Genomic DNA, 15,780 nt, shown 5'->3' on the forward strand with positions numbered 1-15,780 from the left:
TTATTTGAAGCTATGGAGCAACATCTACATTTTACTGATAGTTAATAATTGGAAGGGGGAATTATAAGTAAATAAATTCCTCAAAATAGAAGATTTTTATCTTTATTGTTAGCTTAAAGTCTTGCTCAGCACTTTAAAATTTTCTTAGAATGATAACTTTCTATCCATTACTTTATGGGAATTTAATCACCCTGATATTGGGAAACTAGATATTGTATTTCATAAATGTTGCACATTTATTTCCAGTAGACCTGTTTCTTGATGATCAGAATTGGACCGTGTGTTTCTAACTGAAAACGATTGGCACATTTTATTTCCACGCCACTTTCACAAGAAGAGGTATTAAAAAATACAATGCTAATACTTTTCATGAGTTCCTGGGCTTATAAATTCATAATAAAATTAATGTTTCATCAGTTTCATTTTAGATGACACTTGATTTTAAATACACAGTGTGTCTTCTGTAGAAGTTAACTACATGTCTTCAAAAACCCGACTGGTCTAGAGAAATGACTCTCTGAGACAGTCATGTTTCATTTCTTCTTTCCTTTTTTTTTTTTTGTTTTTAAAAAAAGACAAAACAGCAATAAACATTTTAGCTCTTTAATGAGCAAAGATCATGTCTCTTAGCATTGGACTAATAGTCATTATTATCTTTATTTCACGCAATGACCAATGACATGGCCAAGATGTACAAAGTTGTTTCCATCAAGTAGTATACAATTTTTTTTTGTATAATAAGCTTTCATTCTTGAAAAAGAGTAACTGAAAAGAAAGGTTTCTGTTACTGCAGTTAGTTTGTCAGAGAAAGTTCTTTGCATTATCTTACAAACTATCAAAATTGCTAGTCATCTGAAAAAATGTAAAAAAAAATCACATAACTTTAGTCTAATAGAAATATAGTACAGGTAAGAGAGAAAGTATTTATCAGGATGTGCTCTTTAAGTCCATCTCGATTTTTTTTAATATAAATGTACATCTGATTACATATACAAACATTTGGAAAGGTCTGTGATATACTGTTACTGGTAAACAACAAGGGGATGAAGAGTTTTCTGTGGTCTTAGACTATTCATTTAAAATCACACGTACGTGTAAGACTATAATCCTCCAGGTGTTGACGCTCCTTCTAGGTTCTTTATCTACGTTGCACTCTATTGAGACTGTGTGAGTAAATTCCAGTGAAGGAACCTCAGTGAGAAAGATAAGTGATGTGAGGAGGGACATAACTTTATACTGAATTATTATCAGTAAACATTTTGTCATGCAACATGAGTAAATCAATGAACTGAGAACTGTAATCAGAGTGGTAATTTGGGGCATCCTCAGATCATAAAGACTTGCAAGTTACTCTTTGGACACACTTCACCTTACCCAAAGGAACAAAATACAGAATAACAAAAACCACAGCAAATTATAGATTCTGTAACATATGTCCGATTAGGGTTATATTTCTAGAAAATATTTAGATGGGAATGAAAAGAACATTAAAAACACAGGAAATTTTTTTTTTTCTGGGATTCATATCAGCGAGTATTCACCACTATGCCTATAGTTTCTTCAGATACATTTAGTAACTAATTCCTTCTATTATCAAAACTACTGTGAATTATTTTATTGTAATTACTTTTGCCCCCTAAATTCTTCTTTAGTTTCTGCCAATTGATGGAGGAAGCTTCTATTAAAAACTTCAGTGGGATGAGAAGAATTTTAATTACGGCTTAATCAACAGCACAGCCACCAAGCATATAAATTATCATGCACATCGTGCTAAAAATATCCAGTTTCCTTTATCCCCACAACTTTATACTGACAGCACTTATGTGATAATGTTGTACCTGCCAGTCTTTAAACTTCTTTGTTTTACTGGCAAATTTCAGCATGAGCCTCTGCTAAGGCCATTAACAGCATTGGTGCTTTGTGTACTTATCCAAATATGTAAATATGGTCTACACAATAAAACAGCTCCAAATAAAAACTGGTGAAAATTATCTGACATTCCATTGGTGTGTCCCTTGTGCATATTCATGGTTATTTTTTAAATTTTTATATTTTATATTTCAGACATAGTTCTTTCCTGTTTGGTGTTCCACATGCCTACTTCCATTATGTAACATAAATCTTCAAAAAATTAATTCTTGAATGTGAATGAAAAAGTATCATTCAGAACAACTGCTTCAAGCAATTGAAATTCGCTTTTAAAGTTGATTTGTGTATATATGTACAATTCTTTTTTTTTCAAAACCCCCAAAGTTCTTGATATGTATATTCACATAATATTCCTCCTTATTTAAATAGTAAGAGTCTTGTAGGTTGAAAGCCAAGGAATCTTCAGCAATCTTTTACTGCAATCCATCAAAAAAATAGTTTGTTTCTCTTATCTGGCTATACCCTGGTTGTTGAATGTGAATGGGGGTGGGGGTGGGGATGGGGCAGAGTATTGTTCTGTCCTCCAGTAAATGTATTGAATGTGTGTAAGGGTTGAATCCCTGGTATAGTGTTGGGAATCATTGTGATGGTGTTGGGTGTCATTAAGGGAACATCATCAGGTGACCTCCTCATAGCTAGTGTGTAATCTGGGGGGCAGGCGGTCCGGAGAACCACCTCGTGTGGATGGATGGACTCACACTCATGATCCAAATCAGTGTGCTTCATTTGCAGGGACATGATCTCCTCTTCTTGTGCGTGGGTCAGATCATTGGTAGTCGTGCGCTGAGGGCTGCATCTCCTGTGAACGTCATGTCTCCTCTTATCCTTTTTGTAGTACAGGGCTGCAAAGGCCAAGATGTTCAGAAACAGCAGTGATGCTCCAACGGCGATAGTGACGCTCAGCTCTGTTGAGTAGTCCCTTTGATCCACTGAAAATGGACTTGGCTGTTGTTTGGGATCATCCTGCTTGGCAGTGGGAAAGGCTGATGTGACAGGTACGGAATTTTTTCTTGTAGGTCTGAAAGTGATGTCAGTTGATGGCACTTTAGTTGTTGTCGAGGTATACTGGGAAATGTCATTGAGATTATGCAGATGAGGTACCAGCTCCAACCAGAGGTTTACCTTATTGGCTCTGTAATGTTCTTTAACTCTTGGTTTTAATCCAATATGGAGATAAAGTTGGTCTTTCTGGGAATATCTGGTCCATGCTACTTCTTCAAAGCGATTGGGTTTGGTATGGATGAATTTTGTGTCTTGAGGGACTGGTTGATTTGGGTCACTAAAAAAGAGAAATTATGAGAAAGAAGTTTGCTTTATTTTTAAAAAATCATAATAGCACTAGTTTAACATTTAATTGAAGAGGTAACTCAGCAAGGCTTTAGACTGTTTTAATATAACTTGGGTTAATTTAGAAATAGCAGTTCCATTTCAGGCAGGTTGTTAAATGTTTGATAATATAATTTGAGTAAATCTCACTTTCTTGTTCTCTCTACCCATGGACTGCTACACATCCAAAGATTAAAAAATTCAAGTACAAGTGAGTTTTCTCATAGGCAAGATAGCAGAGACAGCAGTGGGGAAAAGTTGGGATTTGGAATTGGCAGGTGAGGATTGGAGTCCTAATGCTGCTATATACTAGATATTTGACTATATATATGTGAAACTTTCATAGCCTAAGGCCCTTTTTATGTAAAATGGAATTATGGTATTTGACCTGCTCTCCTCACAAGGTACTTGGGAGGATCAAAAGGCATACAGTACTGTAAACTGAAAATCTCTATAAAATAAAACTTGTCATTATTGAATAATAATAATAAATCTTGTGTAATTAAAAAAAGAAAATAAATTTAATTGAGTAATGCAATAAAGATAAAAGACATTCTTAATAAGCTTTACAAAGTAAGAATAAAGCAGTGATTTCTGAAACACCACAAATATAAATTTTGAATAAAGGAACTTAAATATCATTGGCATCAACCTATTAAATTAAATCATTTGGACACAAAACATGTATATTTTAAGTGCTTAAGAGGATATTTTTACTAAAGTATAGCAAACTTCATTCCTTAGGTACCTACCCAGTTTTAGCAAAATTTGTCCAGTATGTCATTACGACAGCACTCAGCATCACATCATTTTTGGAGAAATTGCAAGGAAATAACTCTGTAGGTCCAATCATGGGTATTCCTAGTACATAGGGAACTTCATCTCCATGAGCTGCATCAGCCCAGGCTGGAACCTGATCTGTTTGGCAATGATGGTAAAAGGCATAGAAATAGGTGGGTGAACCAAAATTTGAGTGAAGATCTGCTGTAGCCACAGCTGGTGCCACCCACTGATGGTCCGTAAACAAAGCTAATAACGTCTTCCTTCTGGTTTCAGGGTTATGACGGTCAGCCCAGTCAGTATACATGAATTTAATGGTTTCTCTCAAAACATCTTTGCCTTCAGGATATCCATATAAGTTATCAACAAAATTAGAAACAGCAAAGTCAAAATCACTAGCAGATATACCATCATCACTATCTACTATATTTTCAACAAATTTTAATCCTTCCCCTTGGTTAACTCCTAACATTATATCATAGTTGAGAAACTCTCCTTGCTCCATCAGTATCTGAGGGTCATCTGGTATCACATCACCATCAATCACAGGTCCAAAGGCTATGTGGTATCGTGCTGGTTGAATATCTTGGTCAACAAGTTCTTTGTAAGGCTTCTTCTGCAAGCATTCCACCAACTCTACTGTATCTGAAACATTGCAACCAACTTTTGTGGCCAACATTCTAGCATATTTTGCAGGTTGGAAACTAACAGCCCAGCTGGAAAGGGCTGTTCCACTTTGAGCTATTGCTCGTTGAAAGAGTCCTATGGGGAAAAAAAAATAATAATAACAAAACATTTCAGATGACCTTTGAATAATGTTGTGGTAAAACAATCAAATCTGATATTTGAGATGTGTATATAAAAACCCAGATATGACTCAAGAAACAGGGAGATAGAGACATTTTTGCTTAAGAGAAGGTACACAAATTCATCCCCAGGGTACAATGAATTGGAAAGATGGATTAGAGTCTTCTGCTTTCAGTAGCAGCTGCTTTGAGAAGGAAGAGATCTAAATTGTGCACTGTCTCAAAAAAGAGTAAACAAGGAGAAATGGAGAATGTGGAAATAGTAGTGGTAAAAGAAGTCTCAAGTATTCATTTGCTCAGCATGTAAACACCTATGTTACTGTCACAGCCAACCAGATGGGGCTCTCTCCCCTTTAGCTCTACATCACACTTTGTATTGTCTTTTGAGGATATTTCCTCCAATTTGGCTGCATGTATCTTTCTTCAAAATGGCTCTATGTGTTTGTTTTAATCAGAATTTATTTGAAAACAATTGTTGATATGTTTACATAATTACTGGAACTGGGAATCTGCTAATACCCTGGGGATGGCCTTAAAGGCACACAAAACAGAATATCACTTTAGACATACTCTTCCCAACTCTTTATATTAGACACAGTATGTTGAATACTCATCTTTCTGAGGAAGATATAACATTTGCAGTGTATTCACTAGGTTAAAGAGAAAACCATCAGCAGAAGGATTTAGTGGGGGCGGGAGGTGATTTAACTTTTTCCACTGTTGAACGTGCACTGCTATATTTTATCATAAAAGATGAAAAGTACATGGTCCATTGCTTTTCATTTAATTACATTTAAAAATTATAAATCATGGTCCCATATGCAGCTTGATAAGAGCTGCATACCATTCAAATTTATAAATGAATTTTACTTATTAGGGTATTTTCTAATAAAATTCTCATTTTTAAAATATAATTTATCTATTCTATTTTAAAAATTACCTTTATTATCAATTTCCAAACATAGCTTTGTATTTCAGTTATTCAAACACATGCTCAATCATTCATATGTGTTAACGTATAAGAATTCTTTTTCACAAAGGTGCTAAAGTAATGACTAAATTAGAAGCAAAGCTTTCTCTTTTTTTCTACAAACACATATACACATTCAAAATGCCTGTAATGTTTCCAGATAATTATAAAATATTCAAAAAGTCAAAAAATACTAATAAATATTTGTTTTGATTTCTGACATCTTTATGAAAATATTTTCAGTTTGCTATAGCAAAGAGAATACCTATAGTACGAATAACTTTTTAAAATTGTGCTTGTCAACATTGGCTCAGAGAACTATTTTACTGCTTAAAAATTTTATAGCTAAAATAAGACATCTATAAGATTCTTTCCCATTATAGGGACTTAATGACGTTAACTAAATACACCCAAAAAATACATATATCACATTTAATATAGTCTGAAATATGCCATCTAAATGGTACTGGGAAAATCCACATATTTTATCATTAGTGAGAGTACTAGTATGCATTATTGTTACAGGCCTGAGAATTGTTGCAGCTCTGGGAAGTTCCCAAACTTTAAAGTCTATGTCTGTAACGGAGATAAAATTAGCCTGATGATTCCAAGACCCCTTCTGAGCATCTCCTGGTCAATTTAGGCAGCTTTGTTACTAGAAGTAAGCTTAGAACTAGATCACACATAAGTACATTTATCTAGCCAGGCATGGATAGATTTCCTTGAAGAGTGTGTGTAATGGAATGCTATGTTTTCACCTGTTTACACAGCCATTTGCCACTGTTTACCACATTGATTGACTGATGAATAGCAACACTATCTGATGAAGTAATTGATTCATCTCTTTAGAAAATGCTAGTTTTATACTGGCTGAAAATGGCTGTGATACCCATGTTTACTTTACATTTAGAAAAAAAATTTAGAAAAAAATTAGTGCAAATACCCTTTGAGACCAAAGGACCCTAAGAAGTCTGAAAAGATTGGCTAACGTTATCCTAGATGAGTACTGGCATTAGTATAGTCTTCAAGCTAGAACATTCTAATCTGTTCAATTAAGGAAAAAAACAACAAACTTTATTATTTCAAAATAAGTCACTTCACTGAAGACCAAAATCTCTATACTTTGGAAGAGTTCTCATACATGTGCCATTTTGTTATCTCAAATCAGAACTCTACTGATACAAGTGAGATATTACATAAACTATGTCTACAAATTAAGTCAATAATAATATATGATCCTCCAAATATATAAACTCATTTAATGACTGTTATTCTGGAATTTGACATTAATGTGTCTTTGATGCCAAAAACAAATATTCTGTGTCTGGTGCTCATATCCTAAAAGTTAGTCTTACAAACTGACGAGCTTCATGATTTAAAACTGACAGTGTATACTTTCTTAATATCTATAAACTGACAATGGAAAAGCAGAAAACATAAGATGGTCTATGTTGCTATGTATTCTCTCTTTTCCTATCTATTCTGTATGTATAATGGAGAGAAAATATTCACTTTACAGACTTCTCCAACAAAACACCACTGTTCTTGTGGATATTTCAAATTAATAATGCTATAAGAATGGGTGACTAAACTCATGGTAAAATGGGAGTTCATAAAGACCAGCATGATAAGCCTGGCACAGGCATTTTGGAAAAAAGATGTCAAGGCCAGAAAATGGAGACAAAAACAATATCTCGTGGATTTAACCAGCCTCAGTGCTCCAGGCTGCTTTGACAGGCTTCAGGGGGAAAAAATAACATTTTTGGAGTTGAAAATAGAAAAAGAACAAAATCAAACATATTTTTCTTTTTAATCAAAAGCTCTACTAGTGACCTTAATGCTTTGACAATTTTGGATCATGCATGCAAGATAATCAAATGTCTGTCCTCTACTCAGACAAGTGAAAATGACGTTTTCAGACGAACTAGCTTACAACCGCTTCCTTATTATCTTCATACTAGTAAAGGGTTAAAAAAGTTTACCATCTAGAAAATGGATTATATACAAGCCTTGCATTAAACGATAATTTTTTTAAAAACCCATGTCTTTGATTTTGATTACTGAATCAACATAACAGAAATGTGAACATCTTTGATTTTCCCCAAAATCACCCTTTGGAGGAGAGAAACGTTACTGTAATGCTAATTATTCTGAAATGTGCTTGTAAGGGCATCCATACCAAGCTCCACAGGAAACAAAGAAAAGAGTTTGACAAAAATTTAAACATGCATAGAGACGCTGAAGAAACAAAGTTTGAAACAGTTATTGAGTTCACTCTAACATTTAGTTTAAACAGAAATATATACAGAGCATCACATACTACTGATGGTGGTGGCATGCAGACACCAAAATTGTCAAAATTTGCAACCTGCATAATACCTTTGGTTGAATTGCTCCAACGGTTACCTTCAGAATAATGGGATAAAGTCAGCAGATTGACACATGAACCCCCAGCGCCAGATCCAAAAACAGTGATTCTTAAGGGGTCACCACCAAAGAATCCAATATTCTCACTAGTCCATCTTAAAGCCTGTATGAGATCAAGGAGTCCATAGTTTCCTTTTGCAGCCTGATCCCCTGTGCTCAAGAAACCTGGAAAATAGAAGACATCAAAGAACACCCTTTTGAGTTGACATGAGTCAAACAGATAGAAAATTTAAATAAAATTGAAACCTGTTTTCATCAAGATGAGTAAAACCCAAGTTCTTTAGGGAAAAAATGATTTTCCACCAGAATAAACTAATTTACTTTAGGAAGAATAGCAGAGACTAAAATCTGGAAAATGATATTTATCTTCCCCAAATGTTTCCCAAGCTATCCAGGTAACAGGTAACAGGTAGCAGGTAAAGAGAGAATGAAAACATTGTGAAAGACCTCAAGAGAGACATTCTAGGGGCTGACTTACTTGGTGGAGATATTTGAGATAGTATCATGGAGTGTGGAGAAGGCAATGGCACCCCACTCCAGTACTCTTGCCTTGCAAATCCCATGGATGGAGGAGCCTGGTAGGTTGCAGTCCATGGGGTCGCTAAGAGTTGGACACGACTGAGCGACTTCACTTTCACTTTTCACTTGCATGCATTGGAGAAGGAAATGGCAACCCACTCCAGTGTTCTTGCCTGGAGAATCCCAGGGACTGGGGAGCCTGGTGGGCTGCCGTCTCTGGGGTCGCACAGAGCCAGAAACGACTGAAGCGACGCAGCAGCAGCAGCAGCAGCAGCAGTAGCAGTAGCAGTAGCAGCATCATGGGGTGTATGAGGGTGTGTTTTTGCATAAAAACTGTCAGTCCTCAAGTTGCTCGTGGTCTAATATGGTTGGAATTTCAGGTATGTGTGGTAGACTGGCAGGATATGAGGACACAGAACAGGGGTATTTTTCTAAGACTTGTGCATAAAATTATATGCAACTCTTTGTATGTATAGGTATATGCACATATTTATTGATGATGTGCCATGGTTAAGAATCACTGTAGCTGATATAATTTGAGATTACATTTTAGAATGCCCCAAATGATAAACTGAGATAATATAAGAAGTTAGAAAACAATATAGAACATTTGAAGATTCTTAAAGAGTTGAGATCCATATTTCTCCAATGTTCAAAGCTCCATTTCATAGTGAAGAGGAATATATGTTGATTAATGGAGAGAATGAGGGTGGGGAGAGGTTACAAAGATCTAAACTGACAGAGTAGAAAAGGCAATTTAAAAAAAGGAGATGGATAGTGTAAAACTGACAAACAGAAACCTCAATTAAAATAGAGCTGGGAAGTCAGAAAGGGGAGTTGTCATGCACTGTGACAATAGCAGAACCCAACAGAAGAAAAGCTTTCCTTGCCTGGCAAGAGCTCAGCCAGAGAGACTCTCACAACTCAGGCCCTGAAAAGCCTCTATACTTCAAACTCTTCAAAGTCCTCCAACAGACTCTTTGTTTACTATATGCTCCCACCTTCCTTTTCCCTTTTTTAAAAAAGTCCTTCTCTCTTTGCTGTGGGGGGACTGGCATGTGGCTCGCCACAGTTGTAGACCCCAAACTGCAATTCTTTGTTGATCCCAAGTAAACCCATTTCTACTGGAGAAATTGCTGGCAGTCTATTTAAGTCAACATTTTGGTGGCCTGAATGGAGATCCAGAGAAGATCCCTGATGATTTCCTGGCTAGTGATGGTAGACAAGTGTGATGCTCACATTGAACCCATTGCTGCTCACTGCTTTTCTTGTCAGCCCTGGGATTTAAGAGTTAGTCTTTCTTCTGGATGTAAGCTTCTGCCCTATTTGCATTTTGAAGCCCTCCAGTCTTTACTGGGGATCTGTTTTAAGACTATGTCTTTTCTGGCTACCTGGAGAAGGAAATCACAATCTACTCCACTACTATTGCCTGGAAAATGCCATGGACAAAGGAGCCTGATAGGCTACAGTCCATGGGGTCGCAAAGAGTCAGACACGACTGAGAGACTTCACTTCACTTCACTTCTTTTCTGGCTAAGACTTTGTTCTGTATGTGTGCGAGTACTTATTTGGCATCTGCCTGATTTTTGAAATTGGCCTTCTTGAATTGGAACTGTGCTCATCTTCGGGAGGATTCCTTCTGGAACAGGGGGTAGGACTGTTCCTGCTGGAATTGGCTAGCCTTTGGTTCATTCCACTGGGATCAGGGGCTGCTTCATTATAACTGTGTGGGTTCAGCCTTTGACTCAATTCCTTTTGGAAGAGGGGCTATTTTATTGGCACTGTGCTATTAAGCCTTTGGCCTGATTCCCCTTGAACTGGGCTGTTATATTAGAGCTGTACTGAGCAGACCTTCAGAACTAGAGTGTTCCTTCTGAACTGGCTATTATTAGACCTGCAGGCTGTTTGAGCTATTTGAGTTGCTTGAGATGTTTATGCTATTTGAAAATTATCCTTTTACTCTAGGTAGAAATCTTTGAGAAATGGGATCCCTACTATCTAAAGTTTTGAGCATGCCCATTTACAGGGAGTCTGGCCAATTTTATATTTAAAAACTATAGTCTTTCCTCAGGCATATTTCTAACCAAATGGACCAACCTAACTAAAGGTGATTTAGAGTATCACTGGCCATTATGGGGAATTTTTTAAATCCCCAAACTCATTTTTCTTAAAACCAAACTGGACAATAATCCAAGATTTCCAGAAACTTAATGTAATACTTATTTTAATTGGTATTCTCAGGTTTCCAAATGTTATCAGGAGCCTAAAATTGCTTCTTTGCAAAGTAAGATGTTTAAGATGAATTGAGGCAGAAAAAAAAAAAGAAAGAAAAAGAAAAAACAAAGAAAGATTCAGTTCAGTTCAGTCGCTCAGTTGTGTCCAACTTTTTGTGACCCCATGAACCACAGCATGACAGGCCTCCCTGTCCATCATCAACTCCCAGAGTCCACCCAAAGCCATGTCCATTGAGTCGGTGATGCCATCCAACCATCTCATCCTCTGTCATCCCCTTTTCCTCCTGCCCTCAATCTTTCCCAGGATCAGGGTCTTTTCCAATGAGTCAGCTCTTCGCATCAGGTGGCCAAATCATTGGAGTTTCAGCTTCAACATCAGTCCTTCCAATGCTTCTAAAACCTCATGCTCCTTCCCTGCCTTCTTTGTCTCAGGACCTGCCTCTGGTGCCATATTCCTCCTTCCCTCTATATCACCTGGTGGTGGTGGTGGTTTAGTTGCACTAAGTTGTGTCCAACTCTTGCAATCCCATGAACTGTAGCCTGACAGGATCCTCTGTCCGTGGGATTTCTCAGGCAAGAATACTAGAGGGGGTTGCCATTTCCTCCTCCAGGGTATCTTCCTGACCCAGGGATTGAACCTGGGTCTCCTGCATTGCAGCCAAATTCTTTACCGCTGAGCCTCCAGGGAAGATCTTACATCACCTACACCTTCTTTATATGCTAAATTCCTCCACACTAATTCTCTTGCCAAACTTCCCTTTTCCTTGAAACCATAGTCAAAAATTTTCCCAAAGTAACAAAAAATCCTCACAGAATTACTAAGGAATTCAATATAGTCATTCAGACTTATCTACCTGGTTTATCTGACTTATATCAGCTAGTTCATAAGTTTGTTGGTGAAGCCCAGACCCACTACTGGATGAAAACTGCTAATTGAGAATATCCTGAAAGGTCTCTAGAATTACAACTGAAAGAGCAGCCTGCTACTTTACTATCTAATCAGGCTCAAGCAATCACCGGTGACTCATCAGGCAATTCCTAGGGATTTACCTAAGTCTGTTGATTGGACAAAATTCAGGCTTGCACACAAAAATCTGGTGAAACTGGTCATAACTATTAAAATCAACTTCAGATTATTTTTAGAGAAAATTCTTTTCTTCTTTCAGATGTTGATTCTATCCTGGTAACTTTAAATTCTATATTTATGAATGGGCTAAACTGAGACCTTTTCTTCCAGTAAAAAGAATCAGGATGGAATGGAAAACCACATCTACTCCTGATTTAGTTAATCTGACAAGCCAGCTTTCTCTCACTCTAAAGGAGTCACCTAAAAGGAAAAACATCAACATTCTTAATCCTCAGCTCCAGCAAATGAAGATCCCTAAGCAAAACCTAAGTCTTTCCTGATGGCTCAGATTAAAGAATCAGCCTGCAATGCAGGAGACATGGATTTGATCCCTGGGTCAGGAAGATCCTCTGGAGAAGGAAATGGCAAACCACTCCAATATTCTTGCCTGGGAAGGCCCATGGACAGTGGAGCCTGGAGGGCTACTACAGTCCATGGGGTCGCAAAAGAGTTGGATACGACTTACAACAACAAACAAAACCCAAACTACCCTGGTTTCTTCTATTATTGAAAAGAGCCAGAAAATTGAAAAAGAGATTGTTACAAATTTAGGTGCTGTAGGCACCTTCAGTTTTCCAACCTGCCTTTCTATGTTCCTTTCACTTCTCAATGACGGGGCTCCAAAGGACCACAGGGGCTCTTCCCAACCCTCCCTCTTGATCGGCTTGGAGAAATATTACTCCAGATTGGGGATGAATCTCTTCCAGTCCTAAGTCACACTCTCCATGTTCAAACACACTCCTGTAAAGCAGCTCTGCTTTGGAATACTAAAAAGTTCAACTAGTGGGGTTGAACTGCCGGGAGCCAGTGTGAGGAAGCCCGCCCGTGACAAGGTCATGAGGAAGGAAGCTGACATACGCAAGGCGTGCTCAGACTTCAGGGACCCCTCTGGAAATTCCTAAGCATGTACCCCAACAAAAATCTGCCGGCTTTTGTGCTCTGCTTTTCCACTCTTCTGACATTTTCTGGAAAAAGTCAATTCAGGGCTTTAGTCTTCTGCATTTGAAAGAGTGTTTCAATCCAAAAACCCTCTGATGGCTTTCTAGCCTGCCTGCAGGACTCGTACAGCTGCGCCTGTGATTGTTTGAGGCCTCCTGACCGCAGGAGGCACAGGAAGCTTAAAACATCCTAGGAATGTAGGAGCTTCCGAGGAGTCAAAATCTTTAGAATAGGACTGATTAAAAGTTTCATTTTTTGGGTCAATGCTTGCTGCCAAATTTTCATATCCTTTATTTTTAGATATAGTTGGTATATAAAAAAACAAGTAGTAGACCTGGTATTAGCAACATTAGATCTTTGAGTTAAGTACCTTCTTTGTTATATCCCACTGCACCTTTGTTCTATAGAGATGTAACTTTAATGCTTTAAGGAGATGCAGATTAAAGAAAAACACTTCAGGGGAAACAAAATTAACATTCATTAAGGAAGAGAGCCAAAAAGTGTTAACAAGCCTCTTGGCCAAAAGATAATGTAAATCACCTGAGACCTTTTGTATACAAAATGATATACGGAAAGAATCTGGGTTGCGAACGCTACATAATTTTGTGTTATCCATTGATCTCCATGTTTTATCAAAAGTATAAAAGGCCTTCTGAACAATAAAGGCCGGGGGCCAGGGGCCGGGGGCCAGTTTCTCGGGCCAGCTTCTCGAACTAGTCTCTCGGCCTGGTTTCTTGGGACTCTGGCTCCCCCCGTGTCTTTTTCTCTCTTTCTTCTTCTCTCCCTTTCCTTCTCTCTGCTCTTTACTTTAACTTCAGGCTGAATCTCCACCTGGGGCGCGGAGGCTCGCCAGGTCTACTTACTTGCCCTGGCTGTTAAGACCCGCATGAAAGGGAGCTTAAGGCGAGGCACCCTTAGATATTTAAGCGGGTGCTGGTGGCCCAACGTAGATGGTGCAAATTCCTTGTCTGGAATTTTATTGGCCTTCCGCGTAAACCAAGCTATTCAGCCCTCTTCCTCCACTTAATCTTCTTACTACACTATAGTTTCCTAATCTAATCTTATATTAATAAATAAACAAGTCTTTCCACGCCAACACCGTCCACCCTTCGAATTCCCTGGATCCACCGGGGCTGGACCGCGGCATTGAACCTCAAGAGGTTCCTGTCTCTGAATCTATTGCCTTTGTTTAGGCCCTTTGAAAGATACACATCATATGAGGTCAAGACTTCTTAGAGAAGAATCATGCCAGAATTGCTCTCTCCCAAAAGGGGAAGACAATTCCAGAACTTTACAGCAATCATCAAAGTAACATACCAGTGGAATTTAATTACCCTTTGACATATTTTATTCATTCTGTCTCTGATGATACTAGGGCTGATTCTGGAAACACTGATCTTTGGCCCTATTACATCAGTTACCACCTTCCTTATGGGTAAATCATCAACTGATGTTGGTAATTCCACATTACATCTCTTATCAAGATTCAGATGGGAACTTCCCTGCTGGTCCAGTGGTTAAGAATCTGCCCACCAATGCAGGGGATATGGGTTGGATCCATTCCTGGACCAGAAAGATCCAACATGCTGTGGAGCAACTAAGCACATGTGCCATAACTACTGAGCCAGGTGTTCTAGAGCCCAGGCTCTGCAGCAAGAGAAGCTCCAGCAACCCACAACTAGAGAAAGCCAGCGTGCAGCAGCTAAGACCCAGCACAGCCAAAAATAAATTTAAAAAAAAAGTTCAAATAGATCCCTCAAAATCTTTCCCCAGAATTAATCAATACCTTACCGTAAAGAAGGCATGAAGCCCATAATAGATTACAAGGCTCAAGGCCTCATTGTCCCTTGTACTAGTCCCTGTAACACTACCATTTTACTGATGAGAAAACCTAAAAGCCAAAGGTGAAAGTCTGTCCAGGACCTCTGAGCAATAAACAAATTGTTATGCCTTGACATCCTGTTATTCTTAACCTTTATGCTCTGCTGATATCCACTCCTTCTGGAAGGGAATCCTTTACAGTAATTGATTATGTGGCACATTCTTTAGTATTCCAGTTGTTGAAGGTAGCCAATAACTCTTTGCTTTCACTTAGGAAGAAAAACAATTCACCTAGCTAGTAAAATAATGTCTGATGGTTTTGCTGAGAGTTTTTATTATTATCAATCCTGAAGGATGACCTGGATGACACAAAGTTCCTCAGAGGTTCTACTTTGGTGCAATATGTGGAGATTTGCTTCCTTGCTTTCTTCGACCCTTTTTACAAGAAGGGAACCACCACTTGCTAAGACTTTCAGCCTTAAAGGGACATGAGGTCTCCAAGGGAAAATTGCAGTTTGTTCAAACCTGGGCTCGATATTAAAGGCATCTGATGTTATTAATAGAACAAGGGCTTTACCTAGATCCAGATAGATTTCACGGTGTCTTAAATTTCCATAAACCCAAAACTAAGTACCGACTCTGAAGTTTCCTTAAGCTAGTCAGTTCAGTTAAGTTCAGTCACTCAGTCGTGTCCCATTCTTTGCAACCCCATGGACTGCAGCATGCCAGGCCTCCCTGTCCATCACCAACTCCTGGAGTTAAGCTAGTCAGTTACTGCCAAAAATGGATTCCAAAATTTCTCTCTTATGGCCATATTTCTATATGTTTTTCTCAAGAATAAGGACCTTGACCCAATTTTATGGGAACTGAATGATGACATAGCCTTTGAGGCCTTAAAGCAGA

The 15,780-nt window shown here is 38.1% G+C and overlaps 1 protein-coding gene across 1 annotated transcript in view; it reads right to left on the reverse strand.

Moving 5' to 3' along the window:
- Window positions 633-15,780, reverse strand: part of NLGN1 (neuroligin 1) — a 783,716-nt gene continuing 768,568 nt past the window's right edge. Inside the window, exons 4-6 of the mRNA XM_005675300.3 lie at window positions 8,191-8,403; window positions 4,008-4,797; window positions 633-3,208 (exon numbers count right to left, since the gene is read on the reverse strand). Coding sequence (XP_005675357.1) covers window positions 2,386-3,208; window positions 4,008-4,797; window positions 8,191-8,403 — 1,826 coding nt within the window. The 3' untranslated portion in view covers window positions 633-2,385. The remainder of the gene's footprint in view (window positions 3,209-4,007; window positions 4,798-8,190; window positions 8,404-15,780) is intronic.

This window comes from Capra hircus, chromosome 1 (genome assembly GCF_001704415.2).
Source record: "Capra hircus breed San Clemente chromosome 1, ASM170441v1, whole genome shotgun sequence".
In the NCBI taxonomy this organism is placed as follows: Eukaryota; Metazoa; Chordata; class Mammalia; order Artiodactyla; family Bovidae; genus Capra; species Capra hircus.